Source organism: Diaphorina citri, unplaced genomic scaffold (genome assembly GCF_000475195.1).
Source record: "Diaphorina citri unplaced genomic scaffold, Diaci psyllid genome assembly version 1.1 scaffold228, whole genome shotgun sequence".
NCBI lineage: Eukaryota > Metazoa > Arthropoda > Insecta > Hemiptera > Psyllidae > Diaphorina > Diaphorina citri.
The window spans coordinates 57,264-81,076 of record NW_007377665.1 but is presented as its reverse complement, the minus strand read 5'-3'; the positions used below and the strand labels follow the sequence as shown (position 1 = coordinate 81,076).

General features: G+C 37.7%; 2 protein-coding genes and 1 long non-coding RNA gene across 5 annotated transcripts; 2 read left to right on the top strand and 1 right to left on the bottom strand.

Annotated features, from left to right (window-relative positions):
* The first annotated feature begins 2,909 nt into the window (after positions 1 to 2,909).
* On the top strand, positions 2,910 to 5,303 carry LOC103506338 (beta-hexosaminidase subunit alpha-like). Its single transcript, XM_026821413.1, has 5 exons — positions 2,910 to 2,969; positions 3,292 to 3,410; positions 3,999 to 4,314; positions 4,745 to 4,949; positions 5,219 to 5,303. Exons 1-5 carry the CDS (start codon positions 2,957 to 2,959, stop codon positions 5,301 to 5,303), a joined length of 738 nt encoding a protein of 245 aa, XP_026677214.1. The 5' UTR covers positions 2,910 to 2,956.
* Positions 5,259 to 8,912, bottom strand: LOC103506332 (vacuolar protein sorting-associated protein 37A). 3 transcript variants are annotated; one of them, XM_026821404.1, is made up of 8 exons: positions 8,621 to 8,912; positions 8,144 to 8,243; positions 7,736 to 7,924; positions 6,951 to 6,979; positions 6,596 to 6,819; positions 6,035 to 6,186; positions 5,594 to 5,713; positions 5,259 to 5,433 (listed from the first exon to the last, which is right to left on the bottom strand). In XM_026821404.1, the coding sequence occupies exons 1-8, from the start codon at positions 8,689 to 8,691 to the stop codon at positions 5,359 to 5,361; spliced, it is 960 nt and encodes a 319-aa protein (XP_026677205.1). In that variant the 5' UTR covers positions 8,692 to 8,912; the 3' UTR covers positions 5,259 to 5,358. The 3 variants fall into 3 exon arrangements, with proteins under 3 accessions (XP_026677205.1, XP_026677206.1, XP_008468938.2); XM_026821405.1 differs by having other exon boundaries at positions 6,596 to 6,831; positions 6,963 to 6,979; XM_008470716.2 differs by lacking the exon at positions 8,144 to 8,243 and having other exon boundaries at positions 7,736 to 8,024.
* LOC113466211 lies at positions 6,687 to 7,145 on the top strand. Its single transcript, XR_003390680.1, has 2 exons — positions 6,687 to 6,810; positions 6,942 to 7,145. It is a non-coding gene; the product is annotated as an uncharacterized LOC113466211 (long non-coding RNA).
* Positions 8,913 to 23,813: the final 14,901 nt, after the last annotated feature.

The window sequence follows — 23,813 nt, the reverse complement described above, 5'->3', positions numbered from 1 at the left end:
TAAGTTTTAGGTAGATTGATGGATAACAAACTTATAAAAAATATATTCGATTGAACAGTACGCAGATTTATCTACTAACAAGCAATTGGGTCAAGATAGATAAGTAGGTAAGTTTAAGGATTGCAAAATGACAATAAGGTGGTAAGTATTTCAGGGTGGGATCCATTGATCTGACTCCAGAAGAGAAGAAACTGTTTTTGGGTAAGGAAAATGTGTGTAGAGAGGAAATAGGTATACTTTTATTAGTATATCTACAATAATACCTACACAGCTGTAATTTCAATCTACAATTTCTACCTCCCAATGACGGTGTACAAGTCAGAGACTGTAAAACCGGGAGGAGCCGGAGGTGGTAGTTGTAATACAGATATTCCTACTCATACTGCAACTGCCAAGGTCTTATCGTTCCGAAATCGAAAAGATAAGGAAGACAGGACAGAAAGCCAGCCGTTCCGAGAACGAACATTATCCGTTCAAAATGAAATCCGCCCCGGGCGGGAATCGAACCCGCGTCCTATCGCTCACAAAAGGCAGACAAGGTCTTAGCGCGCTTGGTGTAACATTACCTTTATAATTATCATTCTGCTCAGTCACAAATTCATAATGAAAAAAGTCCATAGATGAATGCACCAACATAAAGTGCCTCATGAGTAAATAGTCTAAAATAATAGCCCATAGATTAGTACGTTCATCTACTCGTATCTAGGTAGGTACATACAACATACAAGGAAAACTCGCAAATTCATACAAAACACCTGTCAGGTGTTATTTTCATAGTCAGAACTGAGCATAGTTAACACTTGTGCATTTTATTTATCATTTAGGTTCATGCCAGGTAAGAGGCATCTCACCACAAATTGGTTTTCTAATTAGTCAGACAGCTAATAGATGTCTACGGAATTTTCCCCAAAGAAATAGGTACGTAGATACACGATTACTTATAGGGGAGACATATGGGTGTATATTCTACCATCATTAGGTAAAACTAAAATTTGTATAGGAATGGGAAATTGCGGAAAATGATAGGTAATTGAGAGACTGACACAATACTTCGATGGTATAACAAAAGTGTACCTAGGTATAAGTAGTTATAAGTAGGTAGATTGGATAACAAACTTATAAAAAATATATTCGATTGAACAGTACGCAGATTTATCTACTATCTACTAACAAGCAATTGGGTCAAGATAGATAAGTGGGTAAGTTGAAGGATTGCAAAATGACAATAAGGTGGTAAGTATTGGTATGACTTTGCATAACACCAGGAGTGATATTATTACTGATGAGCTGCGTAGAAAACAATAAACCGTGATTAGGAATAAATTTTTCGACAGGAAAGTACCGCTAACATCAGTGTACCTGAACTCATTACGCCCAACTATACCTAGGTTGCCCCTCATTCTTCCTAATACAAACACATCGGTATTACTTTCTATTATTCACGACCTCACGATCTGACTGAAATGAATGGCACTATTAGCACGACATGTCAGGTTGAGAAAAACAAAATAACCACGAATACCCGATAGTTCATAATTATAAATTGTGAGAGGCGACAAAGCAGTCTTTTTTAATTTTGCATATACGTAAACAATTTATTATCAGTTTTTAAGGTAAGAAAGTACTTTTTTCTTGGGATCTGTCAGATATTTACAAAGGTCATCAGGTAATTCCGGTATTAAGAGGTGGAAAAACCCGAAACGTGGCGCAGAAGGGGAAAAAAATTACCTAATAAATTTATTTACCAACCTATTCTTTCTCTTGTCATTTTCAGATCTTTACAAGTGATACTGAGACCAGCTCCGGAATAATTCAAGATGTCCAGCCCTATTATGGGTAGAACAGGGGCTTTGTGTCTGATCCTTCTGCAGTTTCATTGGGCGTTGGTGAACAGTGATAACATCAACTTTCCAACACATTTTGGAACGGGGTCCACAATGGGAGAAGTTTGGCCTTTAGGATTATTGAGATATTGGGAAAATCCTACAATGCTGCAGTGAGCATCAAAGTTGTGACATAATAACACAAAGAAACTGCATTTATTGAAAAAACCAAGACAAGACTATCTGGCTAAATCTTCACTTTGTTCAGCGCATGTATGAGCTATAATATAATAAAAGACCACGATCACAGGGTTGGATTGAGAAATAGGTGATTTAAGTACCTTATACAAGTATATAAAACAAAAGACCAATTCCAAAAATATCTCTTATTGGATATTTTACTTCAACTTCAATGATTCTATCACGAGAAAATCAATTCATGAAAGATTCACATCATATGCTGCTAACATGGTGTGTACCAAACCTAGAACAAGCTTGTACATAGTATCATATTGGTTCTATTTCCTTTCAGAATTGAGCACAAAGAAAAGGAGAAGCACAGGCAAGAAGGACACTTCAAAGAATGTGAGTAATGTTGAAGAAATGGAAGTGGAGGAGGGAGAGGAAGAAGGAGAAGAGGAAGAAGTAGAAGGAGAGGAGGAAGAAGATGACAAAGAAGAATGAATGAAACAAACATGGGTTTGTGTTTTAGATAATGTCCTCAGGGGTTTGTAACAACAAAAAATGTCTGTGATAATCTGATAATGTTGTTAAGAAAAAGGAAAGTTTTTTTTCCATTCAAAATAAAGGGTAAAGAGATAGATTTCTTCCTTGCAGAGAATGCACATTTCTATCCTAGACTTTGCTTTTTAAAGATACCATTAATGAAATTAATTCTTTGTACAGTGTCCCTACAATCATATTGGTAATGCAGTAAACTAATTGGTAACAAGTTGATCATTAGCTATTTTTATACCATAATACTTTGGAAATCAAGAACTCTAGTTGCCTGCTGACAAGTCAAAGTATTTGGGGCATATTGAGAGGACTGGAAACATTTTCGCAGTTACCAATACCTGTTGAAGCTGAAAATCAGACTGCTCAACGAGTGTGAAAAATATCCGCATATTGATATGGATGAAAAATGTAGGTGAAATTCCACGTACTTTCTAAGGAGGTGTCCAAACATAGTCGAGGAGTCATGTGTCCATGTCGATGGACGAGGTAGATATCTGTTGTCGAGGCAGTGTGGACGTGTCAGTCGACTTCGATCGATGGTCGGTCGACTATGTGTGGACACAACTTTATAATCCTAACTTTAATGTAGAAAGATATCAACACCCTTAGCAGTTATACAGAGACGTTAGATCGTAGCCCGATGCGAATTTGCCGATCTAACAAAAACAAATTTCCTTCATGGTACCAAGTTGTCAATACTCCTGAAGCGTCCTCCCTTGTGTAATTTCAGATACTTTGGAAATCAAGAACTCTAGTTGCCTGCTGACAAGTCAAAGTATTTGGGGCATATTGAGAGGACTGGAAACATTTTCGCAGTTGCCAATACCTGCCCCAAACGGCGACCAATTGGTAAGTGAAGGGGGATAAAGATAAAGGTTACAGGATGTCAGGATTCTTATACTAAGTCTGTACCTACATATGAACCTACACAAAAATTCGGCCTCACTAAACCTATGTACTTCTAGTTGGACTATGTCAGGATTCTTATACTAAGTCTGTACCTACATATGAACCTACACAAAAATTCGGCCTCACTAAACCTATGTACTTCTAGTTGGACTGGGAGCTAGAAAAATGACACTTTGTAACTCTACTCTTGTTCCATTTTTGTTTCAGATTATTCGCGTTCAAACTATCGAAGATTTCCCTCAATTCCCTCACCGGGGTCTTTTAGTGGACGGCTCCCGGCACTATCTCCCCATCAAAGCTATCAAGAAGCAACTCGACATCATGTCCTACAACAAACTGAATGTCCTGCATTGGCACCTTGTTGACGATCAGTCTTTCCCTTACGAGAGCAAAAAATTCCCCTCGCTGAGTCTCAAAGGAGCGTTCGGCCCGGATGCGATTTACACGGAAAAGATGATCAAGAAAGTTGGACTAGGAGCTAGAAAAATGACACTTTGTAACTCTACTCTTGTTCCATTTTTGTTTCAGATTATTCGCGTTCAAACGATCGAAGATTTCCCTCAATTCCCTCACCGGGGTCTTTTAGTGGACGGCTCCCGGCACTATCTCCCCATCAAAGCAATCAAGAAGCAACTCGACATCATGTCCTACAACAAACTGAACGTCCTCCATTGGCACCTTGTTGACGATCAGTCTTTCCCCTACGAGAGCAAAAAATTCCCCTCGCTGAGTCTCAAAGGGGCGTTCGGCCCGGATGCGATTTACACGGAAAAGATGATCAAGAGTGTCATTGAGTATGCCAGGTTGAGAGGAATTCGGGTCATTCCCGAGATCGACACCCCGGGTATGTCCATGTTCCTCTTGCTTGTTGGTTGTTGAGCATCTGGCACCGAAACTTATACTGGTAATGTAAAGCAGCGTCTACAGAGTCTACAGTATGGTAGATCATCTTGCTTGTTGGTTGTTGAGCATCTGGCACCGAAACTTATACTGGTAATGTAAAGCAGCGTCTACAGAGTCTACAGTATGGTAGATCGGCATCGCTGGACTAACCATTCCTTGACTACATGTTGGTGGTCACATCAGACATCACAGCATCACACTAAACAACTTTGTCATCGCGACAAGTTGTCTGATCATGATCAATAAAATCGTTTCTTTTACCTCCTCAGCAACGAAATTTTGAAATGCATTGTTCCATCTGATCAATGATTGCTTCTTTTGGGAGGTCCTCAGCAACAAAATTTTGAAATGCTTTGTTCTAATGTTGACAGGTCACACGGACAGTATGGAGCCGGGAATGCCACAAATTCACTGTCATTGTCCGCATCGGGTTGAAGGCAAAACATTCGTCGGTCCTCTGGATCCAACCAAGAACGTCACCTTGGACTTTGTCCGCGACTTATTTACCGAACTAGGACAACGCTTTCCCGAAAGCTACGTACATTTGGGCGGAGATGAGGTGGATTTCTTCTGTTGGTATGTTATAAGTCGGTGATGATCGTTTGAAATTTTTGATAGTGAACATGGCTTTCGATTGTCCAATAAAATCACCCGCTCCTGTTCGTTTACATTCCCACAGGGAACAAAACCCAGAGATCAAGGCTTTCATGAGCAGCGGAGATGAGGTGGATTTCTTCTGTTGGTATGTTATAAGTCGGTGATGATCGTTTGAAATTTTTGATAGTGAACATGGCTTTCGATTATCCACTAAAATCACCCGCTCCTGTTCGTTTACATTCCCACAGGGAACAAAACCCAGAGATCAAGGCTTTCATGAGCGCAAGATGTAAAGTTCCTTTCAGAAATGGACTAGAGTCCTGTTCTTCATGAATTTTCATACTGACCTTACACTTTGTATGACTTGGAGGCATCATCATTGGAATGTCTAATAGCTAGCTTTTTCCAAAGCTTCTAATTGAAAGCTCAAACGTTCTTCTTTGGCTCGAAGTCTGTGAGTAACCTGGGGAGAAAATAAATCAGAGGTGTTTAGTTTAAGGTACATCTAAAGAACAGTAAATTAACATCAAGAGGAACCCATATAAAGCAGGGCTGTATCCAGGATTTTGTCAAGGGGGACGATGACAAAGAAATGGGTTAACTGATTTTGTAAAGGATCTTACCACTCTTTTATCTATGTACGTTCCCAGGAATGTGTCTAGGTCTATTTTATTATCCAGGAAATTATCTGCTATTCTCTCACTCTCCTCTTCATGAATGTTCACTGTTTTTAGCAGTCGTTCCTGAAAGAAAGGAAGGAAAAATAACATTTTTTCTCCAAGCTGGAATCTGGCCCCAGTATGTCTCAGATACATAACTGAGGCAACATTGTGTATGGTTGATACCAGGGCTGCATTCCTAAAAGCAACTTTACGCTTGACATTTCACAAATTTTTCATATCACAGCAACTATTAATTTATAATGGTTGAGCATTGTTTTTAAGTTTTTTGTATTAATATCCTAAAAAAAAAAGTCCTAGTCAGATCTGTTAAGGACATCACATGCTGCTGGCTTTTTGGATTGTCTTTTTAGAATCCCAAGGTATGGAATGTAACTATCTTACCCTGATATTGTGAGGTGAATATCTCTCCACAAGTTGATCATACTGATGATTTTTCATTTCGTGTGTACATTGCAGTTCTGTTAACAGTTCAACTTTTTCCTTGGTTTCTTGAGTTAACTCTTTCAACTTATTTTCCTTTTCTAAATTTTCATCTGTGGGAAAAAAAATCAAATCACATGTAATATTAGAGCTCTGTTCTAGCAGTTTTTAGCTAAATCCCGTTAACAGTTCAACTTTTTCCTTGGTTTCTTGAGTTAACTCTTTCAACTTATTTTCCTTTTCTAAATTTTCATCTGTGGGGAAAAAAAATGTTAACAGTTCAACTTTTTCCTTGGTTTCTTGAGTTAACTCTTTCAACTTATTTTCCTTTTCTAAATTTTCATCTGTGGGGAAAAAAATTCAAATCACATGTAATATTAGAGCTCTGTTCTAGCAGTTTTTAGCTAAATCCTCTTTAGGGATTAATTATTAATTTAGGCTTGAGTTCAAAATGGTATCCCATTTTTTCCCCCTCCCATTTATAATCTGATTATGATACCTAACAGAATTGACACTACTTACTAGCTAGAGATTCATTGGTTGAGATCAAAGAATCAATAACATTTTCCAGTTGTTGAATGTTGGGTAATGACTTGACATAAGCATCTAGATATTCTTCATTTTCATCTAGTAACTTGAGTTCTGATAAAGATAATCCACTAAGATCTGGAAGACTAGAGTCTGTCCTGGATTGAGGTACATATGACTGGTGGGGGTATGGAGGGTGATTCTGATAGGTTAAAGATGTAGGAACATAAGGATTGAGGTACATATGACTGGTGGGGGTATGGAGGGTGATTCTGATAGGTTAAAGATGTAGGAACATAGTACATATGACTGGTGGGGGTATGGAGGGTGATTCTGATAGGTTAAAGATGTAGGAACATAGTTGTTGTAAGATGGTACCTGAAATTAACACATTGTGTACGATGTGATCCATTTTTGTATCACAGTCACTATGCTGGTGGTACGGTGTGATCCACTTTTGTATCACGAGACTTCCTTCAATCTAAGGCCTGTGATACAAACATGGATTATATTGGAGACCTATACTCTACGTGGTTTGATGCAGTATATCATGCTTAGTTTTAGTTTCTTCTGGTGTCAGCAAAATAAAATGTAGTTGTGCTCTATGTCCGGTGTGATCCATAAATGGATCACATCGGAAATTACCCAAATTAGGCCTCCGTACCTAGCGCTAATTCGCGTTTTTATGCTTCGTACACAATGTGTTAAACAAAAATAATGTAAATCTTAAATTTATTTTGGGCATTAGTGAAATACTGGGAGAGGTTTATGAGCACAAAATTAGTATAAATCTTGACCATATTTAAAATAATGTGATTTAGGTACCTGAAATTAAACAAAAATAATGTAAATCTTAAATTTATTTTGGGCATTAGTGAAATACTGGGAGAGGTTTATGAGCACAAAATCAGTATAAATCTTGACCATATTTAAAATAATGTGATTTATTTTATTTTTTATTAGCTAGAGAGGAACAATCAATAACAATTTATTAATGAACTGCCCAGAGTCTGGGTTGCCAGATGACACACCATACTACTGAAACAGAATAACTGACACATCTGCATTATTTTGTCCAATTTTAATAAAGGCATAATACATAAGGAAATAACAACCATAATATAAAATACTTACATTATTTGGAACATGACTTGTGATAAGAGGAGGTCTTCGTTGGAGTTCTCGTATCACTGCCTGCACTACCCGCCCAAGATCAGAATGTCTTGTGAAATTCAACAGTCCAGGGGCATTGATAATTTCATCACCTGAGGCATTCACCCAAAGGTGATTGATTGAGGGAGATATTTTCAAGATTGGTCTGACCATTGGAAAGTCTGGTGTTAATATAACATTGAGAGAAAATTTGTTCGGCCCTGAAGAGAAATCAACTTTGTACTCAGTATTGTCCGTGACTTGGGAAACACTGAAATGAATAAATAATAGAAAATAATTAGGGTGTTAATGATGGGATTATGTACCTAGAGCATCTCCATCAGGAGATTACTGCCAAATAAATAAATTAGTTCAGTGAATTGGTCTGACCATTGGAAAGTCTGGTGTTAATATAACATTGAGAGAAAATTTGTTCGGCCCTGAAGAGAAATCAACTTTGTACTCAGCATTGTCCGTGACTTGGGAAACACTGAAATGAATAAATAGAAAATAATTAGGGTGTTAATGATGGGATTATGTAGAGCATCTCCATCAGGAGATTACTGCCAAATAAATAAATTAGTTCAGGGAATAATCAACTTTGTACTCAGCATTGTCCGTGACTTGGGAAACACTGAAATGAATAAATAGAAAATAATTAGGGTGTTAATGATGGGATTAAGTAGAGCATCTCCATCAGGAGATTACTGCCAAATAAATAAATTAGTTCAGGGAATTGTAAAACTGCAAAAAATGACCCCCTGATGGAATGAGAACAAATCAACAAATAATCATAGCTGTGCAAGATCAGAGAATTACATTTTGGACATTCCATAAGATCTTGAAACTCCTGAGTAGGTAACTTACTTGTCATTGAATATCTTTAGAGTGTTGATCTGTCTCCATCTCTCCTGTTGTAGATCTTCTTGGTTATACATGGTGAAAAAGCTCTATAGTATGCTTTTTACAAGTATCAATGCAGATTTTCCACAAAAATCGCAAGATAGGTATGTATGTTGCTGTATAAAACAAATTGGGGTAATTTAGTGGTTAACAGGATTCAATTTAAAAACAGTAAATTTAAATAAAACACCCATTTACTTAACAACTCACAACTTTCTTGCACTTTCCAGTTTCCCTGTTATCATTTTTTTCTTCTTTTTTCCCCCAACCCCTCCTGGAAAACTGTAAACAAAAGAGGAAAATCGACGGCATGGTAAATAAACATTGGATTTTAGGATTATTGAGATATTGGGAAAATCCTACAATGCTGCAGTGAGCATCAAAGTTGTGACATAACAACACAAAGAATTAACTGCATTTATTGAAAAAACCAAGACAACTATCTGGCTAAATCTTCACTTTGTTCAGCACGTGTATGAGCTATAATATAATAAAAGACCACAATCACAGGGTTGGATTGAGAAATAGGTGATTTAAGTACCGCAGCGGAAAATTCAGGAACTAAAATATTGACGATGGAAGTCAAGACCCAAGTGAAGTGAACGATTGACGGATTGAACCATTGAACGTTGTAAAATGGCGAAAAACTTTTGCTGAATGAGCGGTGTAGTGTGTTTAATTTTCATTTTTATCAATGAGGGCTCAAGTACAAGAATAAATCAGTTATTTCGTATTTTATTTCCTTTTTACTTTCTTGACTAGTCAATAAGTGTTTTCCGGCAAACAGGAAAAGTACCTACAGGTTTACAGTGTGTGAGGGAAAACAAGTTGTTTAAATTTCTGATAGGTGATAGTGTTTGATATTGTGTGTTTTATATTTAATTAGTGTAAAGTTGTAAATTTTCTCTTGTTCCGATAGTATGGAATGATTTGAGCAGCATGGGTGCCCAACAGACTAAAGACAGGACTCTGAATGCTGGGATCAATGCCCGTTCCAGCACCAGACATAAACCTAGGAATACCAAAGAATTCAGCCATCCCATCACTAACATCTTCACAGAGCATAATGGTAAGTCTTCAAGCTTTCAATATCTTGATACAAGAGAGGTGACTACAGTCTTGACCAACAAGACTTTGTGTTCTCAACAATCCAAATATGATCCCAGTCAGTGTTCAATCCTCTAGTATTTACAGACGTGATTGAATGAAAACACCTGTCTGTTTACTGCTGTGCCTGCAGTCTTAATCCTAATCAAACATAAAGTACAATGGTCAGTGGTTGGTCAGAGTTACCATTTCTAAGAAATTGTGATAGGCTGATATAACTTGAAAGCTATATTGTTGATAGCATTATAGCCCATTGGGTCCCAGAGAATATTCTACATTGCAGGCAGTACATAATTGCATCTAAACATTTCTAGAGGTTCAGTGAATTGTAGCACTCATGTCATCTTTTATCTCTATGATATCTTTTCCTCTTAATGTTTATCTAATTGTTTAGTAAGCTACAAAATCTTGTGGACATTTACCTATAAATTTGTTCTGAGCTCAGTTTTATTTACATCTATCTGCCTCAAAAATATGTCAAATATAATAATAATAATAATAATAATAATAATAAAAAATAATAATAAAATGTAAAAATGTATAAGCTAATGTTAGTACCTGGCTAAATTTTATTATTATATCAACCAGATTAGTCTAATATCTTATTAAGTATAGCTCCTCATTATTCTACAGCCTCACATTGAAAAGTACTTTGGATTTTGTATTAGCTCAGATGCATGACAAAAAGTTAGCATGTTTGAACCTTAGGATTTGTTATTAAATATTTGGCTATCAAATTGAATATGGTATACCTACTTACTTACTTACTATCTACCCATGTTATAAATACAAACAAAGCATATGATCAATTCCTATGCTACCTAGCATTGTGACAATTTTAATTATAATACCTAGGCTTTGTTTTTTTCCCATTAGTTAAGTATCAGAAGGAATGGAAAGATCACTTTAAATCCAGCCTACACTCAATTTAAAGCTCCAATCAAAATTGGTAATTGATATCCCTCAAGTCTCCTGTTCCTCATGCTTACTTAGTTATGTACTCAAGTCTACTCACAAACTCTTGAGAATAATATGTAATAATATGCTAGGCAGACATAGAGATAAACCATTAGATTAAGTACCTACCTAAGTACTTGTTTGGTTTTATGTTAATTAACTCAAGAACAAAATAAGATTTCATTTTCAATGTTTGTTTTATTTGGGCTAACCATTTCATGCTGGTAGAGCTGGTTAACACTATCTTATGCACTTTTTTTTTGCCACTTCACTGATAAGTAGGTATGTCTCAAACTAGTTTCAGGTTATTCCTCATTTTTCTTGAAAGTTAGAATATCCATTCAGGGCCTCTACAAAGCATGAATCAGGGGGTTAACTGTTTTGATCTGATCACAACCTTCAAGGTTTCACAAGTAGAGCCCAACTCCTGATTTCAATAATGTGCACAGCCCACTCATTGGTATTAGTTGACTACTTACATTCCTCATTATTCTTTGTGTTAGAAAGTGTGTGTTTCTCAAGTAATTGTTCATGTAAGTACTAAAGTAAGTATCAAAATGTTGTATTTGCCATTGGTAACAAATGTAACGATGCTTATCAGATTAGGTATGTACCTACTTAAGTAGTATGTTGACTACTTACATTCCTCATTATTCTTTGTGTTAGAAAGTGTGTGTCTCAAGTAATTGTTCAAGTAAGTACTAAAGTAAGTATCAAGATGTTGTATTTGCCATTGGTAACAAATGTAACAATGCTTATCAGATTAGGTATGTACTTATTGCAAATAGCAACTTGACTACCTCTACGTAAGATGCATGTATGATTGTATGACAAATATAGGTATTTGGTTCACTTGGTCCAGTGATATCTTACTAAGTAAGTTCTGTTATAGAGAAGGTTTGATTCTCAAAATTAAAAAAAAAAAAGAAGAAATCATCAGGACTTAGGGGTCTTTTACTTTACGTCCGACAATCTTACAAACTACTGGATCATGAAATCCTTATCTAATTCTATGATTTAGAAATACTGCAATCTTGATGAGTAGACAGGGGATAGGTATTTGGTTCACTTGGTCCAGTGATATCTTACTAAGTAAGTTCTGTTATAGAGAAGGTTTGATTCTCAAAATTAAAAAAAAAAGAAATCATCAGGACTTAATTAGGGGTCTTTTACTTTACAATCTTACAAACTACTGGATCATAAAATCCTTATCTAATTCTATGATTTAGAAACACTGTAATCTTGATGAGTAGACAGGGACTCTAAGTTGTGTAGTGATCTGAATATTTTAAATAATGTTGTGAATGAAAAGTTAATGAAAAATGCAGGAAAGCCGGAAGTAAGGGGCTATGGCTGAAAGGTTAATTGAATTAAAACCCTGTGGAAAGGATTGAGGTCAACAGGGAAAGAGGGGATTGTAAAAAGAAGGACATGGGAGAGAGGTTGGGAGACAGATAGACAGTAGACAGACGTAATAGTCCAGTCAAATTAGACAAATTGGGGAAAATAATTTTAAAGTTCGTAAGATTTAGCGTGAATGTTTCTTGGTATCTACACTTCAACTTGAAAGTCCCCAAGTCAACCGTTCCACAGGTATAAGTAAGAAAAAAAAAAAAAAAAAAAAAAAAAAATGGGGGGCGCACTTTTAACCGAAAAAAGTTGAGTTAATTTGTATAAGTTACACGGGTTCCGCTCCCCTCTTGAGCTCAGACACCTCGTAAAACTACATGAAAAATAGTTATTAGGGGTCGTCTGGTTGAATTAACGTTGGGGGTGTTGTTGAATTACCAAGGAGTGGACTCCACGACGAATACTTAGATATAGACTGAGGGAGAAATAGGATGAGCTTCGTATAGTGTACTTCATGATAAGAAATATAATATAGTTTGGTTGGTTTGGTTGGTTTGTTGTTGTGTTGTTTTTTGTTTTTTTTTTTTTTTTTTTTTTTTTGTTTTTTTTTTTTTGTGGTAGGGTTCTCTTGGAGGTGCTCTTCCGTCCAAACACTAATTTCACTTTGAGCCTTTAAGATATTTCACCAGGGAGGTCTTGAATGCCCCTGGACTTTGTGAGTCCCTTATATCCCTATGAAGATTATTACATAGTCTAACTGCAGATGCAGATGCATGGTAAGAGTTACCATATACCTGAGTCCCATGTCTTGGAATTTCCAGGAGATTTAGTCCAGAAGACTAAGCATACTCGAGCACTATACCCCAACGTTCTCCCAGTGTACTCAGAGGTGAACACTTTAACATGAGGTCCTATACTTATGTAAGGATTGCATAAGGCAACAACTTTTCCTTCGAGTTCATTATGATGAAAAACTTTGAAGGAGTTTTCGCTTTTCTGACTTTCTATTTTTCAAGCATCAATGCAACTTGGTTAACTTTTCCTTTCATGTTAGAAGGGTAGTTGGAAAAGAACGGATTATAGGGGTATGAAGAGAGGGGGGGGGAGGAAGAGGGGAAGGGAGAGAGAGAGAGAGAGAGAAGAGAGAGAGAGGGGGAGAGATCAAAGTCATGCAGTATGACTATGTCAAAGGTCTTGACATTTGTGAGGTACCTTTCTCTCTCTCCCCCCCTCTCTCTCTCTCTCTCTCTCTCTCTCTCTCTCTCTCTCTCTCTTTCTCTCACTCCCTCTTCTCTCGTTCCTTTTTTCTTCTATTTTTCCCCTTTCTCCCTCTTTTTCTCTCCCCTTCCCTTGCTCTCTCTCTCTCGTTCTCTTTCTCTCTCCCCCTCATCCCTCCTCCTCTCTCTCCCCCCTCATCCCTCCTCCTCTCTCTCTCCCTCTCCCTCTCTCTGCCCCTCTCCCCCTCTGAAGTCTTCAAGCTACGTCATAGTTAAGTCAGTATTCTAATGAGTGAAGACTGGTGAAGAGCGTCTAAATGTGGAAAGGCGAAAAACAATAGACAGGGAGTAAAGAGAGAGTCAAATGAGAGTAGACAGACCAGAGTCAACTCTCTGAGAAAGAGAATTGAACTCGCAACCCTTCTATTGTGCTGTCTTCTACCCTCTAAGGTTTTTGTTCAATGTTTTTTTTTTCTTCTAGTAAAGCGGGGGAAAATGCTTTTGTTTACAAATCTCCTGTTTGTTTTGTTTACTAATGTCTTGTTTGTTGGATCCGCATCAGTTCGATTGGTGTTTGTAATTATGTATTTCAATTTCCCTTCTTAGTTGCTTGTCGACTGTTATGTTGTTGGTATAAAAAAAAAACAAAGTAGGGAAATTGTTAAAAAAAGAAAAAAAAAAAAAAAAAAAAAAAAAAAAAAAAAAATTAAAGAGAATCGATCAGTAAGGGTGCTATTTTGAGCTGAAAGTACTGTTTTCAAACCCGTCTAAAAAAGGAAATCATTGGAGGAAAAAAAAAAATCGCTGATGCTCCTATCTGAAGAGATGATGGAGAAAATTTTTTTATGCTAAATATTTTCATCCCACTTATGCTGAATTTCATCCATTGAGGAATTCGTGTCCAATTTTTTATATCGTCAAAAATTCAAAAATAATTTTTAATGGTCCTCTTTCCAATCAGAGTTTATGTGCTGATAAATACTAAACTGAAGTGAATAGCTCAATTTCTGGGACGTGGGCAGATGTACAAATTTGGTTAGCATGTCCCAACTGGTTCTTGAGCTTGAAACAATCCTGCTGGGAATTTCAGCTATACAGGTACACCCAAGTCTCGAGTCTTGAATTTCATTTCCGCTTTGGACTCAGAGCTCGCCGCCTCAAATATTTCAGTATCTACCTATTCAACTAGTCAGCTAGTTAGATAAATTACACCATGGTATGTTTTTTAAGCCTAAAGAAAATAATGAGCAATCGTTCATAGTGGAGCTGTATGACTGTTGGTAGGTACTGTAGTTAGATAAATTACACCATGGTATGTTTTTTAAGCCTAAGGAAAATAATGAGCAATCATTCATAGTGGAGCTGTATGAATAATGTTACTTAGAAGGTAGGTAGATACTTTTTTTAAGGTATGATAGAGGGAACTGTAACTGCTAGGGTCTTATTATCGTCCCGAAATCGAAGAGAGAAGGAAGACAGGATAGGATAAAGCCAACCGTTCCGAGAACAAACCTTATCCCTTAAGGATGAAATCCGCCCCGGGCGGGAATCGAACCCGCGACTACCAACCAAGCTAACTAGGCTGGCAAGGTACTGTTAGTACCATAGTATTTCTCTGTATCATTACTTTACTTAGTTGGCTTGACGTTCTTCTTCTTTTATTGCACCTTTACCCAATTTTATTTGGGGTCGGCGTTACCCTCTTTTGTCCTACCCCTCCATACCCTCCTACCCCTCCATTCCATCTCTTTTCTCTCAAGTAATGATTTTAATGGGCTTAAATTCATCTATTGAATTTTGGATGAATATTTTGGGATTTTTGTCAACAATGATTTATGTCAATCTTCCTTTGGAGTATGTATGGCGCAAAGTAGCAGTTAGATAAATTACACCATGGTATGTTTTTTAAGCCTAAGGAAAATAATGAGCAATCATTCATAGTGGAGCTGTATGAATAATGTTAGAAGGTAGGTAGATACTTTTTTTTAAGGTCTGATAGAGGGAACTGTAACTGCTAGGGTCTTATTATCGTCCCGAAATCGAAGAGAGAAGGAAGACAGGATAGGATAAAGCCAACCGTTCCGAGAACAAACCTTATCCCTTAAGGATGAAATCCGCCCCGGGCGGGAATCGAACCCGCGACTACCAACCAAGCTAACTAGGCTGGCAAGGTACTGTTAGTACCATACTTAGTATTTCTCTGTATCATTACTTTACTTAGTTGGCTTGACGTTCTTCTTCTTTTATTGTACCTTTGTCCAATTTTATTTGGGGTCGACGTTACCCTCTTTTGTCCTACCCCTCCATTCCATCTCTTTTCTCTCAAGTAATGATTTTAATGGGCTTAAATTCATCTATTGAATTTTGAATGAATATTTTGGGATTTTTGTCAACAATGATTTATGTCAATCTTCCTTTGGAGTATGTATGGCGCAAAGTATAAGGGGTATCTCTTACCTGACATTCTTCTTCTTTTATTGCACCTTTTCCCAATCTTATTTGGGGTCGGCGTTACCCTCCCTTATCCTACCCCTCCATACCCTCCTATCTAATGCCTCCTCTCTTCTCCATCCCTTTTCTCTCAAGTAATGACGTCAATGGGCTTAAATTATTCGTGAATGAATATTTTGAGATTTTTGGCAACATTGATTTACCTATGTCAATCTTCCTTTGGAGTATGTATGGCGCAAAGTAGGTATACTTACTACATATTTAAACATTTGGCTTATTGAGTCAGCAAAAAGTTTCCTAAGTACCTCAATGTATAAAACTTTTTGATTGACTGTTGGGGTTTTACGTCACTGTGCCTTTAATTACTTTGGTTTTTAGTGATTGGTATTTTACCCTCCGTTCGGTGACAGGCTATGAGGCTACCCACCTCCTCACATTAACCTCACCCAGCCTGAGTGAAGAAAAGAGGAAGACAGGCAAGGGTAAGCCAGCCGTTCCAAGAACGAACCTTCTTTGGTTAGGATTAAATCGAACCCGCGGCCTAGTGCTTACAAGGTAAACGCCCTACCCTTCATGCTAACTAGGCTGGCGAATCTGGCGATAAACTTCCAAAGGATGATTAATTGATTTATAACATGATATGAGAATAGTATGATGAATTAATTGATGATTATATTAGAAGTATAAGTACTGTTGTAACTAAAGTAACAGCAATACAGCACACATGATATGAGACAATGCTGTCCTAGGACAAGTTGAGTATTAAGTGACAGACTAGTCCCCAGATTCCAAGTCACACCTGACTGACTGCACATTGAACTCACAGAAACAAAAAACCCAACTAGATGTAACAATGAGACGTATAGATACATTGAACTTTAAGAGATCATACCTTAATGGTACCGGCGCGAACGACATGCTTGAAACATAGTTAAAGCGCCTAATAGAGAGAAAAAAACTATGGTTGGGCGGAAAAGCGTGAGAAAACGCAACGTTGCGCGTGGTTAGTATCTGGATGGGTGACCTCTTGAACATCAATCGCTTGTTGGTATCCCGGCCTGCAAAAAGTGTTCTTGAGGACCAATTTTTTTGGTCTCCTTCAGGGTTTCACACCTGACTGACTGCACATTGAACTCACAGAAACAAAAAACCCAACTAGATGTAACAATGAGACGTATAGAAACATTGAACTTTAAGACATCAAACCTTAATGGTACCGGAGCGAACGACATGCTTAAAACATACATAGTTAAAGCACCTAATAGAGAGAGAAAAAAAAACTATGGTTGGGTGAAAAAGCGTGAGAAGAGGTAGAAAAGGCATGAAAGCGTGAGAAAACGCAACGTTGCGCGTGGTTAGTATCCGAATGGGTGACCTCCTGAATATCAATCGCGTGCTGGTGTCCTAAAAATAGTGTTTTTGAGGACCAATTTTTTTGGTCTCGTTCAGGGTTCGAACTCGAGACCTTCACTGGGTAGCAACTGTTACCATACCGTGCACGCCCAGTAAAACCCAAGCCACGTATGACGTTCTTGTGATTCAAAATGGTGGCCTGGTGTATCAACCATAGCGTACTGTGTACGTGCTATGTGCTATTTTTTTTTTATTGATAGCTAGGATATGTTAAGGTCATGGTACTGTGGTCCGAGAATCAATATTAACGTCATGTGTGATAATTGATCTGATTTGAATGTAGTTTCGGTCCTGCTCTCTGAACAGCACGGCGTAGGTCGTTCGTTCTTTGTGTAGATCCGCGGTTCCCAAACTTTTCTAAGAGCCCCCCTTTTTTTAATTGTGAAAGCTTCGCGGCCCTTATATTGGCATGAAATCATGAAAGTGAAAGCTCGTCACAAATGGCGTTCCCCCAATTAATACACCACGCTAAAATTTGTGAACGAACCGAAGGGCTCGAACCCCCAACGTAGGCATGAAATCATGAAAGCTCGTCACAAATGACGTTCCTCCAGATACATCACGCTAAAATTCGTGACCGAACTGAAGGGCTCGAACCCCCAACCCCCACGTCGCTAACCACTTCATTACTTACTGTGGACAAAGACAACATACTCGTTGACAAATTTATGCACAGATGACACGATACTGATAAATGACTATAAGATAGACGTGAAGATAATGAACAGGAAGGACTAAGGAAGTCATTATACAACTCGTCGTTTGTCGATAGACAAAAAACCTCGAGTATTTAAAAAAATAAAGAAGACAGTTTATGAATATGGTGATTAAAAAAATGATAATTACTTCCAAGACAGTAAAATAGGAAGAGCTCAGGACAAGATAGTGAATGATAGAAATAAAATAGGTATCTAATATGTAAATATGTAATATCTTATCTGCCATAATGAAGGATTTAGCTTTAGAAGAAGAGACTGTTTTAGAAGTGGAAGAAATTGAGCTCAGGTCTGTACTGATCTGAACTAGTCACTTCTTCAATTCGTATTATTTTAGGGACAATCAAGTTTGATAGGAGATCCAAAGATCACTAAAAAGTAAACTTGGAATTTGTGTGTTGAGCACATTGCATAGTTACGTATCTTCGAGTGAGATACCAGGCGCTCACAAGATTTCACAGATCCATGAGACATGAGTGAGGTTATCGCCAGCCTAGTCTGCCTCTCTCCTTGTTAGCTTGAAGGGTACAGCAGATCAGCGAAGTTAAGCAACATTGTTCAAAAAGAAAAGGTGAACCGTCCAAAGAAATACTTCGGTATTGCCTTCTTAAAATGGGTGTTTAGAAAATACCGTTTTATTGAACTCTCAATAACTTGATTCGTCCAAATTCAAAATTCTGCTTTTCCATTGGCTATTACACTTCTAAAATACTTTTCCATACTTTGGTGATTTAGGGCACAGGTCTGTACTGATCTGAACTAGTCACTTCTTGAATTCGTATTATTTTAGGGACAATCGAGTTTGGAAAGAGATCCAAAGATCACTAAAAAGTAAACTTGGAATTTGTGTGTTGAGCACATTGCATAGTTAAGTATCTTCGAGTGAGATATCAGGCGCTCATAAGATTTCGCAGATCCACGAGTGAGGTTATCGCCAGCCTAGTCTGCCTCTCTGCCTAGTTAGCTTGAAGGGTACAGGAGATCAGCGAAGTTAAGCAACAGTGTGACAATTTTAATTATATTACCTATTAGGCTTTGTTTTTTTCCCCATTAGTTAAGTATCAGAAGGAATGGAAAGATCACTTTAAATCCAGCCTACACTCAATTTAAAGCTCCAATTAAAATTGGTAATTGATATCCCTCAAGTCTCCTGTTCCTCATGCTTACTTACCCTGGCTAAATTTTATTACTATATCAACCAGATTAGTCTAATATCTTATTATAGCTCCTCATTATTCTACAGCCTCACATTGAAAAGTACTTTGGATTTTGTACTAGCTCAGATGCATGACAAAAAGTTAAAGTATCAGAAGGAATGGAAAGATCACTTTAAATCCAGCCTACACTCAATTTAAAGCTTCAATTAAAATTGATAATTGATATCCCTCAAGTCTTCTGTTCCTCATGCTTACTTACTTATGTACTCGAGTCTACACACAAACTCTTGAGAATACTTAATATGTAATAATATGCTAGGCAGACATAGAGATAAACCATTAGATTAAGTACCTACCTACTTGTTTGGTTTTATGTTAATTAACTCAAAATGACAGAACAAAATAAGATTTCATTTTCAATGTTTGTTTTATTTGGGCTAACCATTTCATGCTGGTAGAGCTGGTTAACACTATCTTATGCACTTTTTTTGTCACTTCTGATAAGTAGGTATGTCTCAAACTAGTTTCAGGTTATTCCACATTTTTCTTGGAAGTTAGAATATCCATTCAGGGCCTCTACAAGGTTATTCCTCATTTTTCTTGAAAGTTAGAATATCCATTCAGGGCCTCTACAAAGCATGAATCAGGGGGTTAACTGTTTTGATCTGATCACAACCTTCAAGGTTTCACAAGTAGAGCCCAACTCCTGATTTCACTCACATTAACCTCACCCAGCCTGAGTGAAGAAAAGAGGAAGACAGGCAAGGGTAAGCCAGCCGTTCCAAGAACGAACCTTCTTTGGTCAGGATTAAATCGAACCCGCGGCCTAGTGCTTACAAGGTAAACGCCCTACCCTCCCTGCTAACTAGGCTGGCGAATCTGGCGATAAACTTCCAAAGGATGATTAATTGATTTATAACATGATATGAGAATAGTATGATGAATTAATTGATGATTATATTAGAAGTATACGTACTGTGTTAACTAAAGTAACAGCAATAAAGCACACATGATATGAGACAATGCTGTCCTAGGACAAGTTGAGTATTAAGTGACAGACTAGTCCCCAGATTCCAAGTCACACCTGACTGACTGACTGCACATTGAACTCACAGAAACAAAAAACCCAACTAGATGTAACAATGAGACGTATAGAAACATTGAACTTTAAATCAAACCTTAAATGGTACCGGCGCGAACGACATGCTTAAAACATAGTTAAAGCACCTAATAGAGAGAAAAAAAAACTATGGTTGGGTGAAAAAGCGTGAGAAAAGGTAGAAAAGGCATGAAAGCGTGAGAAAACGCAACGTTGCGCGTGGTTAGTATCCGGATGGGTGACCTCCTGAATATTAATCGCGTGCTGGTGTCCTACAAATAGTGTTTTTGAGGGCCAATTTTTTTGGTCTCGTTCAGGGTTCGAACTCGAGACCTTCACTGGGTAGCAACTGTTACCATACCGGGCATGCCCTGTAAAACCCAAGCCACGTATGACGTTCTTGTGATTCAAAATGGTGGCCTGGTGTATCAACCATAACGTACTGTGTACGTGCTATGTGCTATTTTTTTTTATTGATAGCTAGGATATGTTAAGGTCATGGTACTGTGGTCCGAGAATCAATATTAACGTCATGTGTGATAATTGATCTGATTTGAATGTAGTTTCGGTCCTGCTCTCTGAACAGCACGGCGTAGGTCGTTCGTTCTTTGTGTAGATCCGCGGTTCCCAAACTTTTCTAAGAGCCCCCCTTTTTTTAATTGTGAAAGCTTCGCGGCCCTTATATTGGCATGAAATCATGAAAGTGAAAGCTCGTCACAAATGGCGTTCCCCCAATTAATACACCACGCTAAAATTTGTGAACGAACCGAAGGGCTCGAACCCCCAACGCCCACGTCGCTAACCACTTCATTACTTACCGTGGACAAAGACAACATACTCGTTGACAAATTTATGCACAGATGACACGATACTGATAAATGACTATAAGATAGACGTGAAGATAATGAACAGGAAGGACTAAGGAAGTCATTATACAACTCGTCGTTTGTCGATAGACAAAAAACCTCGAGTATTTAAAAAAATAAAGAAGACAGTTTATGAATATGGTGATTAAAAAAATGATAATTACTTCCAAGACAGTAAAATAGGAAGAGCTCAGGACAAGATAGTGAATGATAGAAATAAAATAGGTATCTAATATGTAAATATGTAATATCTTATCTGCCATAATGAAGGATTTAGCTTTAGAAGAAGAGACTGTTTTAGAAGTGGAAGAAATTGAGCTCAGGTCTGTACTGATCTGAACTAGTCACTTCTTCAATTCGTATTATTTTAGGGACAATCAAGTTTGATAGGAGATCCAAAGATCACTAAAAAGTAAACTTGGAATTTGTGTGTTGAGCACATTGCATAGTTACGTATCTTCGAGTGAGATACCAGGCGCTCACAAGATTTCACAGATCCATGAGACATGAGTGAGGTTATCGCCAGCCTAGTCTGCCTCTCTCCTTGTTAGCTTGAAGGGTACAGCAGATCAGCGAAGTTAAGCAACATTGTTCAAAAAGAAAAGGTGAACCGTCCAAAGAAATACTTCGGTATTGCCTTCTTAAAATGGGTGTTTAGAAAATACCGTTTTATTGAACTCTCAATAACTATGCAAATGGATAAGGATAATTTCTATCATCCCACAGCTTACTAGATCTTACATTAAAATCATAATAAAAATACCTAAGTAATAATTGCTGCTGCAAACTGTTTATTATCCACTATCCAGAGATTTATTATCTAGGATAAAACACTTGGAGTTTAATTACTATTCTCTATAATACTCAGTCAATGACCATAATAATAAGGCTATCTTAGGGGACCCTTAAACAAACATGGTCAAAGCTAATTTCAAGTTAATTTCAACTAATGTTCAGTGAACATTCTTATCACTTATCAGCTTGGTTGATTTTATTTTTAAGGAGTTTAAAGTCACTGTATGACTGTACCTACAAATGTGTAGGTATATTAACTGAAGGTTTTTAGTGACAGGGGCTTTACCCTCCATTCGGCCACAAACTATTCGCCTCCTCAAACAAACCTCACCCAACCTGAGTAGGACCGGGAAAAGCCAGCAGATTGCCCCAGATGGTCACCCATTCAAATACCAACTTCGCGAAACGTTTCTTAACTTCAGTGATCTATCGGTATCTGGTGCGTACAACGCGCTATCGCCGCTGGCTCGGCGTGGTAATGGATCCAAATAGATCTCTGATATAAGTAGAGAAAGTATGACGTAAGCCTTCAGCAACCTGCGATCCAACGGAACCTGTGGTCAAATAAGGTGACTATGTAACAAGTTGTGTTGACAATTCACCTCCGAGACTTATAGCGATTAGCTTTATCCGAGAGGGAAGTTTGCTCCAAACAACTTGGCTAGATAAGTAGCCATTATTTAGCTTTATCAAATTCAGGGGGTTTCAACCTTTTGTGAGAAGTTCTCGAAAAACCGAACGTGTGCGAAAATGAGTACCCCTGTTTTGTCTATTTGGCTGGTAAAAAATGCATTTATTTTTTAATTATTTAGCTATATCACACATGGCCTTGCCGATGTCGCTTGGAGAGTAAATAAATAAATGAATAAAATTATTTATGCCAATCTTCTGAGAACAAAAGAATAGAGGAAAAATTTTCTTAAAAGAAGGGAAAAAATCAACGATCAAAATTGTTTTGACAGTAAAAATCTAGGTACATCTATTAAATTTCTGCTTTACCATTTTGGGAAATAGACTCAATAACTATGCAAATGGATAAGGATAATTTCTATCATCCCACAGCTTACTAGATCTTACATTAAAATCATAATAAAAATACCTAAGTAATAATTGCTGCTGCAAACTGTTTATTATCCACTATCCAGAGATTTATTATGTAGGATAAAACACTTGGAGTTTAATTACTATTCTCTATAATACTCAGTCAATGACCATAATAATAAGGCTATCTTAGGGGACCCTTAAACAAACATGGTCAAAGCTAATTTCAAGTTAATTTCAACTAATGTTCAGTGAACATTCTTATCACTTATCAGCTTGGTTGATTTTATTTTTAAGGAGTTTAAAGTCACTGTATGACTGTACCTACAAATGTGTAGGTATATTAACTGAAGGTTTTTAGTGACAGGGGCTTTACCCTCCATTCGGCCAGAAACTATTTGCCTCCTCGAATGAACCTCACCCAACCTGAGTAGGGCCGGGAAAAGCCAGCAGATTGCCCCAGATGGTCACCCATCCAAATACCAACTTCGCGAAACGTTTCTTAACTTCAGTGATCTATCGGTATCTGATGCGTTCAACGCGCTATCGCCGCTGGCTCGGCGTGGTTATAGATCCAAACAGATCTCTGATATACTAAAGTCACTGTATGACTGTACCTACAAATGTGTAGGTATATTAACTGAAGGTTTTTAGTGACAGGGGCTTTACCCTCCATTCGGCCACAAACTATTCGCCTCCTCAAACAAACCTCACCCAACCTGAGTAGGACCGGGAAAAGCCAGCAGATTGCCCCAGATGGTCACCCATTCAAATACCAACTTCGCGAAACGTTTCTTAACTTCAGTGATCTATCGGTATCTGGTGCGTACAACGCGCTATCGCCGCTGGCTCGGCGTGGTAATGGATCCAAATAGATCTCTGATATAAGTAGAGAAAGTATGACGTAAGCCTTCAGCAACCTGCGATCCAACGGAACCTGTGGTCAAATAAGGTGACTATGTAACAAGTTGTGTTGACAATTCACCTC

Bases quoted from the DNA above. Each gene is read 5' to 3' on its own strand.
- LOC103506338 (XM_026821413.1), top strand. The intron at 3,411-3,998 runs GTAAGTGAAGGG...TTTTTGTTTCAG, and splicing joins CCCCAAACGGCGACCAATTG to ATTATTCGCGTTCAAACGAT. The intron at 4,950-5,218 runs GTATGTTATAAG...ACATTCCCACAG, and splicing joins GAGGTGGATTTCTTCTGTTG to GGAACAAAACCCAGAGATCA.
- LOC103506332 (XM_026821404.1), bottom strand. From the start codon at position 8,691: ATGTATAACCAAGAAGATCTACAACAGGAGAGATGGAGACAGATCAAC. The intron at 6,980-7,735 runs GTAAGTATTTTA...TGTTAATTTCAG, and splicing joins CAAGTCATGTTCCAAATAAT to GTACCATCTTACAACAACTA. The intron at 5,434-5,593 runs GTAAGATCCTTT...TTTTCTCCCCAG, and splicing joins CGTACATAGATAAAAGAGTG to GTTACTCACAGACTTCGAGC.